The sequence below is a fragment of the Agelaius tricolor genome, unplaced genomic scaffold, assembly GCF_023055355.1.
Source record: "Agelaius tricolor isolate 1412-34295 unplaced genomic scaffold, bAgeTri1.0.p SCAF_3, whole genome shotgun sequence".
Taxonomy (NCBI): domain Eukaryota; kingdom Metazoa; phylum Chordata; class Aves; order Passeriformes; family Icteridae; genus Agelaius; species Agelaius tricolor.
The window spans coordinates 43,347,054-43,361,003 of record NW_027269263.1 but is presented as its reverse complement, the minus strand read 5'-3'; the positions used below and the strand labels follow the sequence as shown (position 1 = coordinate 43,361,003).

Below are 13,950 nucleotides of genomic sequence, written 5' to 3'. Positions count from 1 at the left end.
CATATGATCTGTTTGTGTTCTGACAGACTACTTAGTGTGATGCTGCGTGAACGTGCAAAGAATTTAAATTTAGATATGCTAGCAGTCCTTGTGCGTACCATATGGTACTTAGGTGGTGTCTGTGTTGGATTTGTAGTTTAAATGTCCTGATGAAGAGTCTAATTTCTGAGAAGCCTTTCCAATAAGCAAAAAACAAGCTAACTAAGCAAACTTTTCCCTCAAAAGCTTTGGAACACCCTATTAATGTAAAATATATTGAGATTTTTTTAGATTACAAATTGTAATGCTCATAATCCAGGAAGACTGCCCTTCTAATGGAAAGAACATCAACTCTTGGTTTATCCTTTTGCAAAATAATACATTTCCTGTTAAGATTAAGCAGAAAAAAAGTCATAATCAATTAAACAGAGAACTGTAACAATTACAGATGAAAGGAAATACATTGATATTGCCTTAGATTAGAAGAAGAATTAAGTGAGGTGGAGCTAGACACTGGCTTCAGTATAGCTCGAGGAGCCAATGAAAAGACCAAACAGACTCAACAGATGAGTAGAAGCCCCTAGAATTGGTTTAGTATGGCAAATAATCTTTGGGTTTTGAGAGGGATGAAGATCTTTTGCTTTTCTTGGTTTATGAAAACAATTATTGTTTAAAATCCAAAAATGCGGATAAATTGTGGGTGCAGCACTGTCCTTTGTAAGGTATCATGAAAATCTACTGAAGTACTGAAAGCAAAAGTAAGCAAGTTGGACTGAATTTTGGACACATTGTTCTGTTTTTGTTTTTTTAATAGGTGAAATGAGGAATGATTTATATATCACTGTAGAAAGAGGAGAATTTGAGAAAGGAGGGAAAAGTGTGGCCAGAAATGTGGAAGTGACAATGCATGTGGTGGACAGCAGTGGTCAAATTTTAAAGGTATCTTTGTTTTATGTTTTTCCTTGCTGTAGTTAATTTTGATACACTTTTTCACATGTAAATCCTCTTTTGTGGCACTGATTGAAGAATACAGAAATGCTTTGGAAAGGACATGTTTATCTTTTGCTGTCTTTAGGTATTCAAAGTGTTTCCACTTTGCTTAAAACATTTATAAAATATCTATATTAAACCTTAATATATGTTTGTTTTATTTCTGTGATGAATTACATGATTGGGATAAACCTGTAAAATTGCCAACTAAATAACTGATGATTCCATTAAGATGTTGGAAAATGTTGAAGCAAGATCAAGTTTGGGAAAATTTTGTATTTCCTAAAAATTCTTCTTAGAAATACGCAATTTTTTATGATACACAGAACAACTTTTCTTGATAATTGTGAATTTTGTGTCTGATTTTAATAAATTAGGGATTCTTGCTGCAGAAGTCAGCACCATGTATCAGTAAAAAAAAGAAATTAATATTCCTTTTCATCTTCAAATATTATTGTATGAGGTTGGTGATGGCTTACAAACAGGCAATGGTTTACATTTTAATTATTAATAGATGACTGTTTCTCAACATTTTTCTATACCAAAGAGATTTCTGTTCACATTCAAACTTTTCCTCACATATTTCTATATGGTTTTTGTTTCGTTTTAAATTTGGAAGTAGTATTTTCATATGTTCTGCATGATTTCATGATTTGTGGGGTTACAAAATGAAGAAAGCCTGGCTCAAATTGCGTGTTCGTGTATCTGAAGTGAAATTGCGCTTATTGATCCATGACATCCAGTATAGACACATTTATATATATAAACATAAGTGTGTGTGTATATATTAAACAAAAACATGATATTGAGATTATAATTGCAAAAGCTACACCTTACCTTTCCCTCAGAGAATTAATAGATATCCCCAAGTCAGGACTTTAGACAAATCCATTTGTCTACCTTGCTATGGGGAGTCCATCACGGGTGTTGTAAAGGCAGCCAACACTTTGCTTCCTCCTGATCACAGAATCCACATTTATTTTCTAATCCTGGGACATACCACTGATAATGCCAGGGTTACAGGCTTATTTCAGATGATTGAAGATCTTGAGCCTGGGCTGTTCTGGTCTCAATGCTATTCTTTGTTGCTGGGCCATAACATTGGCAGGACTGTGTTGTGTCATGGGAATCCACAACCCATGTGTTGCTTAAACCCCCCTGATCACCCAGTACACCCTGATAAACACTTCTGCTCTGAATTGTGTAAATGATTCTGCTGTTTCTAATTTTCTAATTGCAAGTATAAAAAACAGTGCCGCTGTTTTTGAGGGTGATAAGATACTGAACATTGTACCACGTTTGGCATTTATGTTATGAATGTAAACATTAAATAGTCTTCCTTGGAAGAGCAGTCCTTGATGTCATTTTACCAGTGAATTAATCTATCCTCAATCATGTTTTCTCTTCATTAGGATTTTATCTCATTTGGCTCTGGAGAGCCACCAGCCAGCGAGTACCATTCTTTTGTGCTTTATCATAACAACGGCCCCAGGTGGGCTGAGCTGCTGAAACTTCCCATTCCTGTGGATAAGTTCCGAGGAGCTCACATCCGCTGTGAATTCCGGCACTGTTCCAGTGAGTGCTGCTCGTGACTTCTGCTAGTCCTCCCCATTATGGCTGTAGTCAGTGCAGGAGTTTCCATAACACCTCAGGGAAAAGACAGCTGCTTGAGCTTTCTCTGTAATGCTTTTTTTACTAACAAAATTCTAAAATTTTTAAAACATTATGAAACATTTTAGAGATGATTTTGAGGGAAAAATTGCTGACTGGTTCCACATTCTGCATTCCAAGGCATGAAAGAAAGGTTTCACAGAGGAGGATAAACTTCTATATGTTGCTAAGATTGCATACTTTGTGGCTTACATTATTTGTTATTAATATATACTAAATTATTTCAGAATGCTCCCTTCTGATTTAAAGTGAGATGAAAAAGGAGATGTGCAAATTGGAACAGCAATTCAAGATAATCTTCATCTGACTAGCTGCAACTCCAGTGTACTTTCTTATGTTGCATTGTATATATTTATTTTGTCTAAAAAGTATACTATTAACTGCTGCTATTTATACATGCATTTCAGCAAAAGAAAAGGGTGAGAAGAAGTTGTTTGGCTTTTCTTTCGTGCCCCTGATGCAGGAAAATGGGAGGACTCTGCCAGATGGCACCCATGAACTAATTGTACACAAGGTAATTTGAGTTAGCAGTCATTAGCAGTAACGATTCCACTGGAACCTACTTTAAATGTCCTGAGACATTAGGTTGAGAAAGTCTGTATTGATTATCAAATAAATGATAATCTTGTCACCATTAAAATATCCATTGCTGATTGTTTGATATTCACCTTCCTGATATAAACTGCAATTGAATCTAGGTATGTGTTTCAGTGCATTGGTTTTCCTAAGTCTTACTATTACATCACATTGTGTTATAATGAATTTCACAAAGGTAAGTTATTTTAATTTTGTGGAATTCTCTTTCCACATATAAGAACTGTCACTTTGTTCAGTGGATTTTATGTGCTCCCAGATAAAGTTTAGATTTCAAAATGAAAATTTCTAGCTATTAATTTAATGTAACCTGTGCAAATTTGTTAAATTTGAATGCTATGTTCTAAAACCAAATTTCAACTTTGCAACAGGTGAAGTGGAAATTCTTCAGTTTCTGAGAGAGAAACAATGATTCATATAATTTAGAGATTTGGTCAATTGTTTTGTGCAGTACAGTTATTTTAACTGGTTTGTTTCCACAGTGTGAAGAAAATGCAAACCTTCAGGATTCTGGTCGCTACCTCAAACTCCCCTTTTCAAAGGGAATATCCCTAGGAAACAACAGCCAAGCAGTAAAAACCACTAAGGAGTCCTTCTGGATTACTTCCTTTCTGTGCTCCACCAAACTCACACAAAATGGTAGGATATGTTGATTATTTAAAACATGATGAGCTGAAATGAGTGTGATAGCTAGTCTTTTCCATGCCAAGCAAGCATGGATATACTCAAAAATAGCTTATATTCTATCTATTTTGTGAACTGGTTTTCTTCATAATTTTTTTTATATCCAGATGGAAACAAATGGATCATGATGAACCACTGTTTTTAAGTAGTTCAAGAATGCTTTTTAGATGACCATGATATTGGAATCAAATGCAGCACTTCTGGAATCAGCTATCAAAACCCAGCTGCTTTATAAAAACTCTTAATCTGTTTGTTGTAGATTTTTTATGAAATACTTATTGTCAGCTTTAGGCTGTAGCAGTTTGTTTCTAATTAGGCATATATTGCTTTTTTGTTTCTCTTCAAACCAACAAACATTTATTACTACTTAAAACCGTTTATACACTGGCTATAAGGAGCAGCAGATTTAAATACATGTGTTTACACACTCTACCAATGCTCTGTGTAAAGTTTTTAACCAGTGTTATGTATAAAGTTCTTGAGGTTCTTGTTTACCTGCCATAACTGATCTACCTGTAACTAAAACAAAAAACTGTGGAACAGTTTTCCAAAAATTTCTAAATATTGTGTATTTGCTGGGTAATGTGTTTCTGACCATTCTTTGAAAGACCCACAATTTTATATTATTACTTTGATCTCTCTTGTGTGTGAATATCTGTGACTTTATTCATCTTGTGTGTATGATGATAAAACTGCTAACTGCCTGCAAATTGGTTAAAGATGTTAAACAAAAACTAGAGCAGCTTTTTAAGTTGAAACAGTGCTCTTAATTTTCACCCTTTAATAGCAAGTGTGCAAAATAGAACTGTGTGCAACCAGTAAGTGGCTTTTTTCCTTGCACACACCCATTTTGTATTTTCATAGCAATTACCTTAGTAATGAAAGTTACCCAATGAGAGATTTTCCCAAAGGTAGCTAATAGGTAATCAGAGACTAAATTTGCTTCAGTTAAAGGCCTTGATTTAGGAAATTACATTAATCTACTGGTGCTTACACATGCATAAAAGTGCTGCCTGGAACTTACAAGTGTCTCACTGATAAATAGTTCCCTGTTGTCTGGGGTTCTAGTACTAATTTTTATTTACAGTACAGAAGTTATTTTGTACTTATTTTAAGTAGATGTGTGACATAGGGCATAAAATTTCCTCCTATTTTTAACCATATTCTGAGTAAGAGGGTGTAGAATATCTGAATAATATTGATCCCCTTTTCAGCTCTGAAAGAGTTAACAATTATTTCAGCAGTACTTCAGAGGGTGGAAATATTTTCAATAGACAGGCTCATATTTTCTCCAAGGATCTTCTTTGGGAAGTTCATCTTGGTGAGTTTCCAAATCCCCATTCTTTTAAACAAAAATTTGCCAAAATCTATTGCATGCTCAGAAAATGAACATAGAGCAAAGCATGTGGATATTTGGTCATGTGAGCATTACTTCAGTTATCCCTGAGAGAATGTAGCTTATGTATTAAAAAACACAGGATTAAAAAGATCTGTGTATTTAATTTTTTTAGTAAACATTTGTATTGGTATTTTTGAAAATTGCTGGTTGTTTTTTAATTTGTTTTTAAGTTTGGAGATTTTTTCTGAATGTCTCAGAGATTCACCCGTTGTTTACAAACAACAATGTTCAGTCTGAAAATGAATTAAAAATTATTCTGTTGTCTGGCTATGGGGTGGGGAAGGACCCCAAACCCAGACTTGTAAAGGGTGTGACTGAATTAGGCTGCAGCTTTACTCGCTTGCTGGGAAATTTTACTCAGCTGTCATTCTCTCATTGATTGTTCCCACATGCCATCAGCTCTCATGCATATTAAAATTATGGGGACTGGGGGATGGAGGCTGACTCCTAGTTGTTGGGATCCATAACTTCCTTACCCTGGGCACTTTGGAGGGGTTATTAGGATTATTTCCAAACGATTTTTAGAGACCTTCTAAGCAGGGGAGTCTGAGCGTTCATCGTGGCTGAGAACGCATCCTTATCTAATCTTTCTGCTATTTCATTTTTCCTTCTCTTTTCCTTTTGATCCTGGATAGTTAATCAGTTAATATTAGCAAAAAGTATACTAGCTTTTTTCTATTATATTCTTAGATGGGTAGTTATTTTTCATTACTCTATAAAACCCCAAAAGAGTGATTGAGAGCACAGCATTTTTCTACTGAATAGTTACCAAAACAGTCTTAGTTTTTGACATGTATCAGGGATTGTTGGCTGCAAGAGAGTCAGGATCCTTCCAGTAAGTATGAATATTTTGGCTGTTGGCATCCACTTGTTTCTCAGCACTGACTGGGGCATCCCTGGTCAGCAGCTGTTCAGCAGCAGAGCAACACACCATACAGCGTGGCAGAGGTGTAATCCTTCTAGCTGAAAAAAAAACCAAAAAAAACCAGTGAATCAATAAAACACAAGTAGCACTGGGCAGCTTTCCAAATAACTCTAGTTATGCAGGAAGTGTTGGTGACCACAGAAGCAGCCTGTTGGAAGAGACATGCTGACTGCCAGTTCTGAAATTCAGTCTTTTCCTCTTGAAGTGTAGTAGTGTCATAACAAGTCAATTTCTGATGTCTCAGGACTCATATGAGAGAGATGGAAAATCATCCCAAACCACTTCCTTAAACTCATGATTCTAAACTTTCAATTAAACTTAGCTCTTTGGATTTAAATTACATGCTTTGAGAAGGGACAAGTTTATTAGGTAGGGATAATAGGTCAGGTGTAGTCTGTTTTAAATATACAGGCCTTGATTATTTTGAAGATAATGCATTGGAAATATTTTTATTCTTCAGCAAAATGACTCATCACCAGTGACTTTTTCCCTTTTCCAAAACTATGATTTCCTAGTGGGCTTATTCTGGGAACAGTTTTATATCCTCATGTCTCTTACTACATTACACACTGCTATCCGTTCCCCTTGTGATACACGTCAGATTTTCTATTCATGTCATTTATGCTTGGGCTATTTGCTAATGTTATCTTAGAATGTCTTTCCTCCTTAGCACTTCCCTTGAAATAAATCCTTTGAAGTGAGTGTCTTACATTTCCTTTCTTTTTCTTTTTAAATCCGCCAACAAATCCCTAATATTCAGTGTTAACCATTTTATACCAAGTTCCTCCAGCAAACCTGTAAAGAAGTGTTTTTCCTGCTCTGGACTTATAGCTTGAGCTAATCTTGCTACTTGTCAGGTTGAGCTGAGGCTTAAAGTGTGGAAGTACATTTAATTATCTGAAAGACAAACGTGGTTCACTGGATTTGTAAATCTTGTTTCTTAAAAATTCCCAACAGAAAGAATAATAAGAGCTATAATTTGTCCTTGATCTTTGGGATGTGTTTCTGATGCATGTGTGGGACTCTTCAACACTCAGTGCAATTCAAGGATATCTTTTTTCCATGCCAACACAGCTTGAAGTAAAGCAAAAATATAACACATAAATGCATCAAAACAATCTGTGTCCATCAAAAGCAATTAAGGCAGCAAAATATTTGTGGAATCTTATGTTGGTTATTTGCCATTAACATCTATGGCAAAATCTAAATATAGGTGGAGATTTTTTAGTGTTAATAATGTAAAAATTATTACTTCATTTTTTGTGGGATAGAGAACTTCCGTGGAGCAAACCAGGAAAGAGATGACACAAAGATGGGTGTTGTTCAAGTATTACTTGAGTGTGAGAACAGTCCATGGTAGAAAGCAGCCAAAAAGATGCTGAACCAAGAGGAAAACTTGCTATTAACCTCTTACTTTAATAACTACTGAGAACACTTCAGAAACCCTGGCTCCTTCTAACACAGTGCAGGGCAGTGATCAGCTGGACTGTAGCTTAAACTGGTGGAAGGGTTAGATGGTGATTAAGGTTTTTCTGCTTCAAACCACTAGGCACTGAGAATTTCTGAAAAGCTGGTCAGTGAAGCGTGGCAGTAGTAAACTTGAATATAAAAGAGATTTGGAATTTATTTAATTTAACAGTCAAAAATATGTGTAGCTTTGACTGAATACAGCTTGAAAGGAGCTCTGCAGATGTGTCTGAGTTCAGCAAGGAAAAACTGCTGGAAAACCAAGCCAAGTTTGCAAAACTATTTTAGGATATTGAATGGTATGGAACAAGAAATTCTCAATCTTATAGCAAGGTGGGCTTTCTAGTACCTCTGTGAAGCAATAACGTGTTCAAAGACTATGAAATGTAGAACTTACATTTAAGATATGTGGAAGGGCAAATACATTCATTGGGCCATCTGTCCATGATGAATTTTATGGAAGTATTTACAAGAAACCATGGATGAAAAAATCAACGTGTAACTAATTCAGATGTGCTGTAAGATGAGTTTATCAAAGACAAATAATGCCAGAATGAACTTCTTAATCCTTCTTTTCAAATTTTTTTATTTACTATCAAGAGGAAATGCAGCAGTTCAGCAATGCAGCACATAAGAAAACATATAGATTAGAAATAAGAATTTTCAAACAGGCAAATAAAAGTTAAAATGGAAGCAGAAAGTTGCACTATAATGAAAGGAATTTCCTTCCTGAGCAGATGGAAAATACTACTAGATATGAAGAAATCTCTGGGATTTATCTGTTTTAAAGGACTGGAAGGATGTGGAGATGAGAGGGCCTTCACTAAAATCTGAGAAAATTTTCTGCTAATATGTTGTTGGAAGGTCTCATTAGTTGAGAGGGACTATGATACAGCAAAGTATTGTAACTTTGATTTAAATAATTAATAAGAAAGAATAGAAATTAGATTGACTCTAATGGTAGAAAAGGCAGGATATCCTAGTGGAGACTCCTGGGGATTCTTCTTTATCCAGGGAGCTGAATAGTGCTAAACAGGAGAAGCATCATATTGGTGACATGCATATGTCTAAAAGACACTCAAGTTCTAGAATGTAGATGTCAGGTGTTTACAAGAGATGTATGAGCTTGCTAATGATGTAGAAAATGATGTAATCTTATCGATAATGTAGTTATCATTTTGGTTAAGGAAGCTGAAGGACGAGGAATTAAAACTGGAGGAAGTTTGGACATAGTCAGGTATTTTTTAGCTCAGAATAGTTCATTTTCCAGAAGAGATTTTTTACTTGTTAATCAAGTGGGATCTTAGAGGCATCGTGTTTGAGCTCTAAAAAGCCATAGAAACATGAGTGCTTCAAACACAGTCAAGGTAGCAATTAGGAGATTGTTTCTAGCTTTCAGAGAGTACCTCTGGAAGGCATCCTTCAATGGGATGAGAGAGGGCAAATAATTGCTTTATTTAAGATAGTATCTGAATGAGATTGCATGATAGAGTGGCCACAGGAGAGTGATTTTAGTGACCCAGTACCATGTTCTTATGTTTGTATTGGTGGAGCAATTGCAGAATGGAATGAAAATGTGTTCTTGGAAAGATCATATTATAGCAAATCTGAAGGTGTTTTCTTTTGTTTTAATGATGCCAGATTTTGCTGAGTGGACTGCAATAGTAAATTTTAAAACATGAAATACTGCTTTGCTTCCAACTTTAATCTTGCATTTTGTTTTGCAGGAGATATGCTTGACCTTCTGAAGTGGAGAACCCACCCAGACAAAATTGCAGGTTGCCTCTCAAAATTAAAAGAAATTGATGGTTCAGAAATAGTGAAGGTATATACCTTTTCATTCTTTTAGATGATACAAAGGAAATAATGTATTTCTATGTCACAGAAGCATCTTGTTAATAACATTCTTATTCTCTCCCAAAAGTTTCTTCAGGATACGCTAGACACTTTATTTGGCATTTTGGATGAAAATTCTCAAAAATATGGATCAAAAGTATTTGATTGCTTGGTAAGTTTCATTTTGTGATCATGCTTAACACTAGCTAAAAGCCAAGTAAAACAAAAAAAAAGGTGTTGTTTTTTTTTCCTTTTTCTCTCACATTTAGGTTCACATAATAAATTTGCTGCAGGACAGCAAGTTTCACCACTTTAAGCCAGTAATGGACACTTACATTGAAAGTCATTTTGCAGGAGCACTTGCATACAGGTGAAGTCTGTACTTTTTCTATCTGATTTAATACTGACAGTTTTACTATACTAAAAGAATCAATCATTAGGTTAAGGAAATAGTGTATCCTTGTTAAAATCATTCTACTGCATATTTAATGCTGGTATTATTGGCCATTCATCAGAGATCTATTAGGTGCTCTTCAGCAGACTTAAAACTAAGTGTACTATTGAGTCTGTGGTGATCAGTGAAATCTAGTGATCTGTTTTTTATTTTGCCAGTGTTTCTCATGTGACAGCTTTTGGTTTGCATTTTATGTGCAAAGTTAACCCTTCTCCCACTTCTGTGTTGTAATGCTTTCTGATGTGCTATTATAGAGATCTTATAAAAGTACTTAAGTGGCATATTGATCGAGTCACTGAGGTGGAGCTTCATGATCACATACAGGAAGTACTAAAGGTAATAAATATTATTGAATTATATATTTGAATGATGTATTCATACAGTACATGTGGGTTTAACTTTGGGAATGAAGCAGAATATATATAAATGATGGAAGAGTAGTACTAATTCTATGGAGCTGCAGACTTTCAGTGCAGTCAGTATATGTCAGCAAGTTGACCATTGAGGCTCACTACCATTAGTCTGTGCATCTCTATGTTCCCTACTGAATGAGGCAGAGGAATCAAATATAGATTACACTGGTAGTGTTAACATCCATGGCATGAATCTGAATGCTGACTTAGTGGTTCAGTCCTGACACCAGGGAATTCTACTGATTGTGCTGGTTGTGGTTGTTCTTGTTGCCCTACTTTGTACACTCAGAAGAGCATAACATGCCATCAGGCTGAGTTATACAATACAATAATCCCATTATTGTGGGGACACATACTACAATTTGGAAATAAAATATCAATGAGGTACCCATCTGTGTTTTTCTATGCTGCTGTGAACTTTGGTGTCTTGCCACTAAGAGAGGGCAGTGTTTTGAATTTGCATTCCAACAGTTTTGCAACTTAATTCAAGCTTTTTTTGGAGGGGGGAGGGTGGGAGGAGAAAGTGGTGTTGAGTTTTTGCTTGTTTGTTTTGATTTGGTTTTTTAAATTAAAATTTTGTTGGTGTTCCAATAGAGAGATTTATCAAAATTAACTAATGGCCTCCTGTTTCAGATTCTTTTCTTTATTTGAATGATATAATCATTACATGTGCTCTGTTTGGAGATAAGCATGTTCATTTTTGTGAGTTATCTCTGATTTTGGCATTTATAGGCACAAGAATATATCTTTAAATACATAGTTCAGTCAAGAAGATTATTCTCTATTGCTACTGGTGGACAAAATGAGGAGGAATTTCGCTGCTGTATTCAAGAGCTCCTTATGTCAGTGCGCTTCTTCCTGTCCCAAGAGAGCAAAGGAACTAGTGCTTTATCCCAGCTACAAGTAAGTGTTATGGCTTGTTGGCATTTTCCACATCCAGTGTGAAAAATGTATGCCTGTTCAGAAAGAAAATGTATTTTTGCTAGAACAAAGTGGTATTTTCAACTTTCCATCCTACAGTGTGAAATTTTCATACCAGCACCTTCTAAATATGCTTGGAATAGATAATCTTAAAGCTGACATTTTATATTGAATTATAATAATTGTGTCGATGGATACAAATAAAACAATTTATCTGTTTTGGTTTTTACCAAAGAGTTTGAGCCATACAAAAGACTACTATCAGAGTTGTCATGCTTTACAGAAAATTTTTAAGTCTTGATGAACCATATGGTTTAATACTCAGATGATATCTTTATTTCCCTTGTGACTACAAAAATGGGCTAGTGCTGCAGTGTAGAGGCAAAACACAGGAGACAGCACTCTACATTAAATGCTCATAAATATACCATCCTCTTCCCACGTTTCTGTAAACAGAGATGGTTAAGATCCTGTTAAGAATTAATGTTTTCCAAATTTCTGTAGAAAACTCTTCCACCAAGAAAATGGCAAATCAGAGAGAACAGAGTTAGAAACGTAGTTCTTCCATCTCATATCCTGTTAGCAGCTGGAGTCAAAAGGCAACAAAAGAATACAAATAACCACATTTAGAATTGTTCTTCAGTATTAACTCATGTTAGTCATGTGCCAATGTGGCACAATCAGCAGGATTTAGAGTAGTAGAAGGGAATGTCAGTTTTAGCTTCTTTCCTCTGGCATTGTTCTCCTTATTTTTACGATGTTTTGTTTTTAAATTCATCAATGACCTTCTGACCCATTTTAAAGATTGTTGAAGGGAACCAGGACTACCAGTGCTGCCTCACTCCAAAATAAAAATGTTCAGTATTTGAAAAATGGAAGATACAGAGACTGTTATACTACTTACCTTAAAACAAAGTAAACCAACCCACACAAATATTTTTGTATCATATCAGCTAGATTCTGCCATCCTTTTTAAAAATTTTCTCTCATAGAGGCATATGTGTATTTAAAGAATAAATATTTTTGTTCTGAGTTGAACTTGCACTTTGTCCTGGGAGGGATTAGCAATCATTAACTATTACTTAAAGGAAGTAGTCACAAGTGTAAGTCTGTTAATGAATGTGAGCCTATTCATTCTGAAAATAAAACAATTTTAAAGCTATTACCTACCCTGGAAGCCAGGCATTTCTCTAGAGTTACTTAAATTTCTATAGTTTATTAAATTCTGTGAATGTCAAAACTGTTCTGACTGTCCGTTTTTACCCTAGGCTGTGTTTCTCAGCTCATTCCCATCAGTGTACTCAGAACTTCTGAAGCTCTTTGATGTGAGAGAAGTGGCAAATTTGGTTCACGATGCCTTGGGCAGCCTGCCAACAGTCATGCATGGGGATGAGTCCCTTCAAGCTGTTAAACTGCAGAGCATTGGGAAAACTGTGGAGAGTCACCTGTACACTAACCCAGGTAAGGTTACTCTGGGCTGCCTGCAGAGGAGGAGCTCAGACTGTGTGCTTTGTACCTGGGCCAGCAGGTGCTGAAGGAAATAGTGTTCAATGTTTCCAAGCAGGCTGAAGCTGTTTAGATACAGTAATTGAAATTAATATCATCCCTCTGAAAGTAATCTTTAAAATATACTAGACTGAGGAAAGTATGTCTCTGCAGAGGCATTACCACTCTATGGAAATTAGGGAGGAAAGATGTGCTGTGTATTAAATGTTAATGTTGCATAGGGAAGTCACAAGGATTGCCCAAAGTCTAAGATTGCCCTCTTTCTAATTATGCCAAGCACATACTTGAAAAGCTCTGTGTCATGATTTTTTCCTTGTCTTTCTGTATAATATTTGTAAAGGGCAAATATTAGCATTTAAAACAGTCAGCTAATTTGACTTCCTGCATAGAAGAAAAATTAGGACAGTGAGTGATGGCTCAGAGTTCTGATTATTGCACCATTCCTTGCACTCATTATTTTTCTATATCCAGTGGCTGACACTGCAGCTGACAATTAGCAGGAAAAAGAGTAACTCAGACAAATATTCTCCAAACTTTCTCACCTAGTCCTTGGTGAATCCAGAGGTGAATGAGCCAGCTCTCCTTTTCTATAGTACCACATCTCTCCACCTAAACAGATCAAGATAGAGGGGTATTTAGATTCTGGGCTTGTAAGGAATATATCTAAAGCTGTGATATATGTGGTGGCTGTTTGAATAACTGGCACTATTGCCTCCCATGTAGTGTTGCAAGTCATTTCAAGATGCTTTTTGCCCATTTGGTCTGGTAAAACAGAGTTTCTGATCATTTTATGAAGCTTTTGCAAAAATGGGATACTTGAAACAGGTGAATGAGGATGCTCAGTTTTGCCTGAGGTGCCTCAGGCCATGTTGTGTGTAAGAGTTGGCTGTTTACAAGTCACATGTTGCTACATGTAGACTTTTGGGACATTTTCAAAATGTAGTTCATGATGCTGCATTTATGTGTAAGTAGTTCACAGAGTGGATGGCACCTCAGGTGAGGTGCCAAATGCTGTGTGGGCTCATCAGGAAGCTATTTAGAGTTAACCAAGAATAAACACCTTAGCACAGGGCTGCTCCTGATTTCTTCTGACCTTCTGGACTGAGGGATT

General features: G+C 35.9%; 1 protein-coding gene across 4 annotated transcripts in view; it reads left to right on the top strand.

Annotated features, from left to right (window-relative positions):
* DOCK4 (dedicator of cytokinesis 4) overlaps positions 1–13,950 on the top strand; it is a 223,386-nt gene that overhangs the window by 141,224 nt on the left and 68,212 nt on the right. For all 4 annotated transcript variants that reach the window (XM_071423656.1, XM_071423654.1, XM_071423653.1 and 1 more), the window contains exons 14-23: positions 794–918; positions 2,382–2,544; positions 3,048–3,154; positions 3,717–3,873; positions 9,437–9,534; positions 9,634–9,717; positions 9,815–9,915; positions 10,254–10,335; positions 11,145–11,315; positions 12,602–12,794. In XM_071423656.1, the coding sequence (XP_071279757.1) occupies positions 794–918; positions 2,382–2,544; positions 3,048–3,154; positions 3,717–3,873; positions 9,437–9,534; positions 9,634–9,717; positions 9,815–9,915; positions 10,254–10,335; positions 11,145–11,315; positions 12,602–12,794 (1,281 nt within the window). The remainder of the gene's footprint in view (positions 1–793; positions 919–2,381; positions 2,545–3,047; positions 3,155–3,716; positions 3,874–9,436; positions 9,535–9,633; positions 9,718–9,814; positions 9,916–10,253; positions 10,336–11,144; positions 11,316–12,601; positions 12,795–13,950) is intronic.